The 11,644-nt window shown below is 29.7% G+C and overlaps 2 protein-coding genes across 2 annotated transcripts; both read left to right on the top strand.

Annotated features, from left to right (window-relative positions):
• Positions 1–628: 628 nt before the first annotated feature.
• On the top strand, positions 629–1,881 carry LOC125038042 (ATP-dependent RNA helicase A-like). Its single transcript, XM_047631277.1, has 2 exons — positions 629–640; positions 952–1,881. The coding sequence occupies exons 1-2, from the start codon at positions 629–631 to the stop codon at positions 1,777–1,779; spliced, it is 840 nt and encodes a 279-aa protein (XP_047487233.1). The 3' UTR covers positions 1,780–1,881.
• Positions 1,882–6,450: 4,569 nt separating this feature from the next.
• LOC125038041 (ATP-dependent RNA helicase A-like) lies at positions 6,451–7,632 on the top strand. The gene is made up of 2 exons (XM_047631276.1): positions 6,451–6,462; positions 6,790–7,632. The coding sequence occupies exons 1-2, from the start codon at positions 6,451–6,453 to the stop codon at positions 7,630–7,632; spliced, it is 855 nt and encodes a 284-aa protein (XP_047487232.1).
• The last annotated feature ends 4,012 nt before the right edge of the window (positions 7,633–11,644 follow it).

Here is an 11,644-nt window from a genome sequence, read left to right as displayed (position 1 = left end):
GTGTGTTCCTGTATTTAAATATGTATAACTATTAATATATATAAATACAGAAATATATAGACATAACAATAAATATACATACATATATATATATATATATATATATATATATATGTATGTATATTTATTGTTATGTCTATATATTTCTCTATTTATATATATTAATAGTTATACATATTTAAATACAGGAACACACGTTATATATATATATATATATATATATATATATATATATATATATATACATAAATATAAATATACATACATACTACACACACACATACATATACACACATATATGTGTGTCTGTGAATACATATAAAGATATATCTACACATATACACATATAAATGTGCGTATACATATGTATGTATACATATAGACACACATATATACATATGTAAATACTTTTACATATATATATATATATATATATATATATATATATATTCATAAATTCACCTGCACGCGCGTGTGCTTCTTAAAGGTTATACAAGTGCCCGGATGACATGCAAACTAAAGTGGATGAGACTAGCATCAGGGGAGAGGCAGGAGCTTCACACATGAGCCTGTGAGTGAAGGTGTATATAAAGAGCCGGACAACTATAGTGGGGTATCACTATCGACCATGCTGTTGTTGGTAAGTCTCATTTGAGAAACCAATTAAGTACTGTGTCCGACAATTATATACATATAAATATGTATATATATGTTTATATTATATATACATATATATACAATGAGTGGATGTATGCATGGAATCAGATATATTTTTAATTATCTGCTGTGGTTCTCCGGTGGTTCAAGCATATCGATTCCGGTTCCCGGGTCGAATCCTCGCCATATACATATACAGTATATATCATATATGTAATATAAAATATATAGTGTATATATATATTTATAGTATATTTATAATATATAATGTTACAAGTTATGCTTTCTTTTCAGACCCTGCTTCCATTAGTAGCTGTGGCTTTTGCAGCGCCCCAGGGCTACAATCTGGGTGCACCTTCTGGAGGTGGACTCGCACTTGGTGGATCTGTAAATGGTGGTGCAGGTGGAATTGGAGATGATGGACCAGGTGGAATAGGTGGTAATGGCCCTGTAGGTGGCTGTCAGGATGGCCAAATTCTACACGTTGACGGATCTTGTGTAACTCCTATTATCACTAGAAAAGTTTACTTATATGATGCTCCTGAAGTGCCTGAAGGCCCAGGCGGTCCACCACCGAGCGTGCCACCACCTAAGGTAGAACATAACATCCTGTTCGTACGTGTTCCTGAGGCTGCTCCACCACCTGAACCCATCATTGTTCCTCCAGCAAGGCAAGAAAACGTGGTCTATGTTTTGAATAAGCAGGATGAACAAAGTCAACAGGTGATCGAGGTTACACCTCATCCAGCTTCCGACCCAGAAATTTATTTCGTGAACTACCAAGAAGGAGAAAACCCAACCCTTCCTCTTGGAGTAGATCTTGAGACTGCTCTTAGCGTTGCCAGTGCAGCTGGCGGTGACGTCATTGGGGCTGGAGGATTAGGCGACGGTGCTGGTGCCGGAGGTATTGGAGGCGGCTTTGGAGAGAATGGATTCGGAGGAGCCGGTGCTGGAGGAAATGCAGGATTTGGAGGAGCCGGTGCTGGAGGAAATGGCGGATTTGGAGGAGCTGGAGTAGGAGACAATGGAGGATTCGGAGGTGGTTTAGGAGGAGTGAATGGAGGAAATGGCGGCTTAGGAGGCAATGGCGGCAGTCCATCAAACTTGTATACGAGCCCTTAAAATACTAAGGTTTCTTTGAATTGTTGTAAAATACCTTCAGTTTCTGAGGTTTGTTGATTCTACTATGTGTATAACATAAAACAAATAAATGAAAGTAATATAGTAAATTTTCATTATCATCTTACAATACCAATGCCCTCATGCTAGCAACAGTTCCCTTCTCCCTCTCTTCTTTCCAGCACTTTGTAAAGGCCTTTTTCGTAACATTTCCGAATCCCCTAACACTTTCATATACTCTGATACAAGTCTGACATTTACGCTTACATTATTGGAACATGTTGAAGTATATGCCTTCAACTTTATGGTTTGATACACCCCAGCCAGCCAATCAGAGTGCGATATTTTTTAAAGATATATATGACGTAGTCTCAAATAGGGATATATATATATTACTAATACTAATACTAATCATTATTAATTACTAATATCATCGTAAGTTTCTTGATAAACCTTTATTACAGAGATGCTTAAAATGTTTATGTGCCTTTTTAGCAGTACATCAAATACATGTTCTCTCTATGTGAGTAAGATTTGAAGTCAATCATGACGCTGGAACGACATGGTTAGAATTTTCTACGTGTCCGAGTCATATGACGTGGTATTGGCTTCGGTGGGATGAGTGTCTTTAAAATCATTCTGTCGTCTATGATATAGCCTTACAAGCTAAAAGAAAAAATAATGCTGTTTCTCTTGATTTCTTGATATACTTTAATCAATAAGAGCTCACACGCAGTGGTACGATATAAAACCATATGCATTTTCTACTTTTCATATGAAGAACAATATGTGTAAAAAAAAAAAAAAAAAAAAAAAAAAAAAAAAAAAAAAAAAAAAAAAACTGAATCTTATAAATAGATTTAAACTTATCAGAGTCTTACGAAGCGAAGAGTAGTGTGTATATCATTTTATTTGAATCTTCCACAATGTATTACTTGTAATTAAAAATCAAACCAGCATATGAAGTACTTTAATGTTTTTCCTTTTCTCAGAACTTTGTATGTCAGTGCAAACTTCAAAGATATCATGTTTTGTAGTGACCGTGATACAACTTGAAACGATCATAGGGGTTTCGGGATGTTAGAAACAGGCCTTAAGTTTAGAAGTTTAACTTGGGGAAATGTGTCTGTTTTGGTCTTAATACAATTATATTTAACCGTGTTCTGAATAAAAATACTGTGATGCACGTGGATTGTACATGGCATCAGCATATCAAAGCAGCTTTTTAATTTTGTCAGGATGTCACAGCATAATTGTATTCTATAGATCTGTCTTTGTACATATATCCATCTCTATATACTTATTTATTTATATCTCTATTCACCCGTATGCATTTATATATATAATCATATTGTACGGGGTTTCTTTTAATTGGTCTAAATAATTATCTGATGTCTTATCAGTTTAATTTGGAGGTAGACGGATAACAATTTTTATATATTCAGTTTATTCCAGAAATATATTACAAAACCCATAACCATACATAAATAAGAAAATATTGGTTTGGTTAACAACAATCACATGGATGACAAGCACTTGAAATACTGCTTGATAAAGAAGGGGCGTAACGCATAAGCACTGCAGTTCTTGGTTTTAGGTCCCCAGGTATCACATGCACAACAAAAAGGCTGAAAATGATATGAAAATTAATACCTTTATCACAATCAGCAGTGTAAAAAGAAATACAAAAAAACAAAAACAAATACAGTAACTCACGAGTAGGTGCAAGGTACTGCTAACGTAAGCAGGGTCAGTGGCAAAATGACCGACCACCTACTTTACAGGTGACAGGTAAGGGTATACCGCCTCACATGCGCTTTACATTTGAGGGAGAGCGAGTATAAACAACTTTCAAGAATATATACACAATATATATAAATTACACCTTTTTAATCATGCTTGTTTATAACCAATGTCATATTACCGTATGCAATTTACGAAAACCCTTTACACGTATGTATGTCGCTACGAATGTCTGTGTGAACAATAAAAAAATATGATCATTGCTATTCATATAATCTTTGTATATATGTACTTTTTCACTGTGCTTGAACCTAAATGTTTTCTATCGTTTAATTTCCTTCTCGTGACATGTTTAATGCTGTTCTTATATTCTTAAATGTTCTTTTGTGAAGATGATACCTTAATTTACCAATTTCAGATTTGATTTAACAAATCGATTTCCACGCGTATTTCCGTATCCTGATTTATGACTAATTACTAACGTGTACTTTATTTACACTCGATTAATTTTAAGTAATTTAGCGTCTTGCTCCTCACCTTAATTATTGTCTCTTACCTTCCAGTTAAGATACATTACACCTGTTTTCTCCCATTAGAATAGGATATTATACATTTTCTTACACATATACTTTATGACTTTGACATCATAAGTAGGTGTTTATAGATGTGTGTATTCATGTGCATTTCTGTGTATGTGCGTGTAGATATTTGCACATTTACTTACAAATTTATCTATAGAATTAAAGATATTTACTTGTCATAGACATATAAATCTTCATCATTATCATTACCTTTATCATTGTAATTATCGGTATCGTTATCATTATCATCATCATTGTTATTATTATTATTATTATTATTATTATTATTATTATTATTATTATTATTATTATTATTATTATTATTATTACATTTTTACTGTTATTATTATTATGATAACGGAAAGAACAAAAGTAATAATGAAAAATATTATAATACTAATAATGACATACTGACAATATCAGTAAGGTCAGTGAATACTATAGTAATAACAATGTTAATAATGATAAAAAATAAAAATAAAAAAAAGTGTTGATAATAATAACAATAAGAGGAGGAAAAAGGTTGAAGCAGAATGATAATAATGATAATATTAATGACAATAATAATAATGATAATAATAATGGTAATAATAGAGATCTTAATATGCAAATGATTACGATACTTCGTTTGATATTTTGGAAGAATTCATAAATTTGAATTTCATTGCCATTATCATCCCCATATTAATAGTTAAAATAACAATGAACAGGATGGTGATGGTGATGATAAATACATCGATGACAAACATAATTATAAAAGCTAAGTGTAATGACTGTGTCTAATCTACACTAAAAAAAAAACTACAAATCTGTAAGATTTCTGGTCTGAATGACACTTATCTATGATTAGGGTCTTTAAAAAGATTAAAGGCATATTCAAACTAAAAGGTTTCCCACCAAATTCTAAAGAAATGGGATTACGCAAGGGAGCCCCTAACGAGCCCCGAAGTGAGTGGAAGAAAATGCAGGGGGAGCGGAGCAAGGTCTACATTCATGACCGGAGAGGTATATAAGTCGACGGATATCTAGTGAGGTCAGTATTACCTATCATGACATGTTTAATGCTGTTCTTATATTCTTAAATGTTCTTTTGTGAAGATGATACCTTAATTTACCAATTTCAGATTGTATTTAACTAATCGATTTCCACGCGTATTTCTGTATCCTAATTTATGACTAATTACTAACGTGTACTTTATTTACACTCGATTAATTTTAAGTAATTTAGCGTCTTGCTCCTCACCTTAATTATTGTCTCTTACCTTCCAGTTAAGATACATTACACCTGTTTTCTCCCATTAGAATAGGATATTATACATTTTCTTACACATATACTTTATGACTTTGACATCATAAGTAGGTGTTTATAGATGTGTGTATTCATGTGCATTTCTGTGTATGTGCGTGTAGATATTTGCACATTTACTTACAAATTTATCTATAGAATTAAAGATATTTACTTGTCATAGACATATAAATCTTCATCATTATCATTACCTTTATCATTGTAATTATCGGTATCGTTATCATTATCATCATCATTGTTATTATTATTATTATTATTATTATTATTATTATTATTATTATTATTATTATTATTATTATTATTATTATTATTATTATTGTTATTACATTTTTACTGTTATTATTATTATGATAACGGAAAGAACAAAAGTAATAATGAAAAATATTATAATACTAATAATGACATACTGACAATATCAGTAAGGTCAGTAAATACTATAGTAATAACAATGTTAATAACGATAAAAAATAAAAATAAAAAAAAGTGTTGATAATAATAACAATAAGAGGAGGAAAAAGGTTGAAGCAGAATGATAATAATGATAATATTAATGTCAATAATAATAATGATAATAATAATGGTAATAATAGAGATCTTAATATGCAAATAATTACGATACTTCGTTTGATATTTTGGAAGAATTCATAAATTTGAATTTCATTGCCATTATCATCCCCATATTAATAGTTAAAATAACAATGAACAGGATGGTGATGGTGATGATAAATACATCGATGACAAACATAATTATAAAAGCTAAGTGTAATGACTGTGTCTAATCTACACTAAAAAAAAACTACAAATCTGTAAGATTTCTGGTCTGAATGACACTTATCTATGATTAGGGTCTTTAAAAAGATTAAAGGCATATTCAAACTAAAAGGTTTCCCACCAAATTCTAAAGAAATGGGATTACGCAAGGGAGCCCCTAACGAGCCCCGAAGTGAGTGGAAGAAAATGCAGGGGGAGCGGAGCAAGTTCCACATTCATGACCGGAGAGGTATATAAGTCGACGGATATCTAGTGAGGTCAGTATTACCTATCATGTTGTTCTTAGTAAGTTCTGTAGGAGTACAATGCACCTCTTTCGAAATGATTATGTGAAATTGGAAATTTAGAAATGTATAAGGGCATATAAAACACTTTATATAGATTAAGATTGTGGATAACAAAAATAAGCTGAACACCAATCACACACACATATGTAAATATATACACACGTGTGTGTGTTTGGATGTGTATATATATATACACAGTTAACAAAGATCTGAGATTCCTTTTAATATCACAAAAAAAATCAGATTTACTTAATGAATATACTCTAAATACTTTAGTACTCATATCTTCATTTATTATTGGTTACTGTAAAAATTGTCTTTTCAGACTTTGCTTCCATTAGTAGCTGTGGCTTTTGCAGCGCCTCAGGGCTACAATCTGGGTACACCTTCTGGAGGTGGACTCTCACATGGAGGATCTATAAATGGTGTAGCAAGTGGAAATGGAGATGGTGGTGCAGGTGCCACAGGAAATGGTGGAGCTGTTGGAGTTGGCGGTCCTGTAGGTGGTTGTCAGGATGGCCAAATCCTACACGTAGATGGATCTTGTGTGACTCCTGTTATCACCAGAAAAGTATACTTATATGATGCTCCTGAAGTACCCAAGGGCCCAGGCGGTCCACCACCGAGTGTGCCACCACCTAAGGTAGAACATAACATCCTGTTCGTACGCGTTCCTGAGGCTGCTCCACCACCTGAACCCATCATTGTTCCTCCAGCAAGGCAAGAAAACGTGGTCTATGTTTTGAATAAGCAGGAAGAGCAAAGTCAACAGGTAATCGAGGTTACACCTCATCCAGCTACCGACCCAGAAATTTATTTCGTGAACTACCAAGAAGGAGAAAACCCAACCCTTCCTCTTGGAGTAGATCTTGAGACTGCTCTCAGCGTTGCCAGTGCAGCTGGCGGTGACGTCATCGGAGTTGGGGGAGCGGCTGTTGGTGTTGGTGCCGGAGGATTAGGTGGCGGTGCTGGAGCCGGAGGTATTGGAGGCGGATTTGGAGAGAATGGAGGATTCGGAGGAGCTGGTGCCGGAGGAAATGTAGGATTTGGAGGAGCTGGAGTAGGAAGCAATGGAGGATTCGGAGGTGGTTTTGGAGGAGTGAATGGAGGAAGTGACGGCTTCGGAGGCAATGGTGGCAGTCCGTCAAACCTTTACACCAGCCCTTAAGATATAAGAGTTTGTGTAAATTATGATATACCTGCAGTTAATGTTTGTTAAACCTGATTACATTCAATAAATATAAAATTATATATTTCAGAAATTTTAATTTTCAACATACGTCTTATGCTCTTTTTTCTTCTGAACATGTAGATCATGTTCATTGGCTGAACGTATTAGGTTGGGACCTAAAAAGAAAAAAAAGAAGAAAAAAAATGCACTTCTTAATTTGATGCACAAGGATTATGGCATTTGCACATGGAAAATGCATATTAGTTTTGTCAGCATGCTGTTACATTTGTAAAAATACCTAAAGATCAGTCTATTCGTTTTGCTATCTACTGTCCCTCTATATGTTGATTTGTATTTCTCTTTTTCATTGTATGTGTAACCGTGTTTGCTGATTTGAGTGTATATGTTTGGAATGTCTATACAAATATTGATGTATTTCTAAACATATTATCTTTATATATCCATGTCCTCTTCGTCATCATTTATTTCCCAGTGTTTGAATGTGTACTATCTCTATCATTATATATATATATATATATATATATATATATATACACGTACATGAATGTGTATATATATTTATATGGAAACACATACATATGTATATAAATGTGTGTGTACATATGTCTGTATATATATATACAAATATATATATATGTATTTATATGTATATAGTCTATATATATGCATGTGTGTGCGTGTCTGTGTGTGTATATATATATAATATATATTTATTTATTAATTTATACATAAAGATAAAAAAAAAAAAAAAATTATATATATATCTACATATATGTACTCACACACATATATACTGATATACATACATATATATCATATATAATGTAACTGCATATAAACAGAAGCAAAATTACGCTTTGTAAGTTTTCTGTAGCATATTACATGTAAGGTCTCGTCAGGGTAAGGTAAAACCTGGCTTTCTATATCTAAATTTATTTTACAAATTATCAATACTATAAATGGTTTACACCATTAGGACACCATAATATAAACTAAAATAAAGCATCATATATAAAAAGGTGAATGGTAATGATTTATAAATAGCAATAATAACAAAGGTTATAACAGTATTAAGAGAATAACTATTGTGGTAGTAATAATGATCGTAATGATAATGACAATAACGCCGTCAACAAAAAATATTCGGCAACAATTCTATATAACTACAGATTTATCAGTTTGTCTATATCTATTTATCTGTATGTATATATAATTATATATATCAATCGCTCGCGTCATATATATATATGTGTGTGTGTGCAGGCAATATATATACTATACATATTTATTTATGTTGATTCATATATCAATATACAATATATATACATCCATATATATATATATATATATATATATATATGCCCATATATATATATATATTTATATATATATATATATATATATATATGCCCATATATATATATATATATATATATATATATATATATGGGCATATATATATATATATATATATATATATATATATATATATATATATATATGGGCATATATATATGTATATATATATATATATATATATATATATATATATATATATATATATATATATATATATGCCCATATATATATATATATATATATATATATATATATATATATATATATGCATATATATATATATATTATATATATATATATATTATATATATATTATGCCCATATATATAATATATATATATATATATATTTTATATATATATATATATATATATGCCATTATATATTTTATATATATATATATTGCCCATATATATTATTATATATATATAATATATATATTATATATATATATATATATATATATATATGCCCATATATATATATATATATATATATATGCCCATATATATATATATATATATATATATATTATATATATGCCCATATATATATATATATATATATATATATATATATATATATATATGCCCATATATATATATATTATATATATATATATATATATATATATATATATATATGCCCATTATATATTATATATATATATATATATATATATATGCCCATATATATATATATATATATATATATATGTATATATATATATATATATATATATATATATATGCCCATATATATATATATATATATATATATATATATATATATATATATATATGCCCATATATATATATATATATATATATATATATATGCCCATATATTTATATATATATATATATATATATATATATATATATATATATATATATATGCCCATATATATATATATATATATATATATATATATATATATATATATATATGTATATATATATGCCCATATATATATATATATATATATATATATATATATATATATATATATATATATGCCCATATATATATATATATATATATATATATATATATATATATATATATAAATATATATATATATATATATATATATATATATATATATATATATATATATATATATATAAAGTACACACATATATTTACATATATTAACATTTACACATATATAGATGAAATCACTTTGTAAGTAGTATAATAAATTCGATCTATATTTAAAATAATTTCCCTCTTGCTGCAGACATACATATGTGTTTTAATTTATAAGGACAAATTAATGTTAATGAAAACTTTCTTTACGCTAATCAAGGGATCTGGGTCTGTATGTGCCTCGGACTGAGAAGGTTTACTTATAAAGTTAAATACGAATATAGGCACACACACACATACATATATATCAGTCAGGCTATCTCGCTATGTATAGGCCGGGCTCCCCTCATAGGCATAGCCCGGGCGATTCTCAGCTTCGCATATCGGATTTATCCTTATCGCTATGTATCTATTTCTTTCTCTCTCTCCTCGCTATATGTGTGTGTGCGAGGTCGCGCGCGCACGTTGTTTGTGCATAATATTGGATGAAATCAATAATAGTGATGTTGATTATTAATAATAATGGTAATTCTGATAGTATTAATAACATTAGCAGCACTGAAATGATAATATTAACAATGACAATGTTAATACAAAATATATTAATAGACGTATAAGTGTATAGGTAGACAGATAGCTAGATAGATAGATGGATGGATAAATAGATCGATAGATATATATGCATGTATATGTTTTATCATATCTATCTATTTCTGTATTAATATATATTAATATTTCTACATATATACATACACGAACACACACACGTTATATATATGTATAAATATATATATATATATATATATATATATATATATATATATACTACACACACATATACACACACAAATATATGTGTATGTGTATACATATATATAATTATATATATATATATATACATATAAATAAATATGTGTGTATATATATGTATATATATATCTATAGGTATACACACACACACACACACACACACACACACACACATATATATATATATATATATATATATATATATATATATATATATATATATATGCATATGTAAATACTTTTACATATATATATTTATAATTTCGTCTGCACGCGCGCGTGTGTGTGTGTGTGTGCATCTTTAAAGGTTATACAAGTGCCCGGATGACATGCAAACTAAAGTGGATGAGACTAGCGTCAGGGGGAGGGGCAGGAGCTTCACCCATGAGTCTGTGAGTGAAGGTGTATATAAAGAGCCGGACACCTATAGTGGGGTATCACTATCAACCATGCTGTTGTTGGTAAGTTTCATTTGAGAAACCAAATAAGTACGACACTTGTGTCACATGAAGATGAAGATAAACACTCAAACATACATATATATATATGTATATATTATATATACATACATGTATACAATATATGGATGTATGCATGCATGTATGGAAGCAGATATATTTCTAATTATCAGCTGCGATTGTCCAGTGGTTCAAGCATATCGATTCCGGTCCCATGATCGAATCCTCGCTAAATACATATACAATATATATCATATATGTAATCTATA

The sequence above is a fragment of the Penaeus chinensis genome, chromosome 24 (assembly GCF_019202785.1).
Source record: "Penaeus chinensis breed Huanghai No. 1 chromosome 24, ASM1920278v2, whole genome shotgun sequence".
NCBI classification, from domain to species: Eukaryota; Metazoa; Arthropoda; class Malacostraca; order Decapoda; family Penaeidae; genus Penaeus; species Penaeus chinensis.
This window is presented reverse-complemented; position numbering and strand designations above follow the sequence as displayed.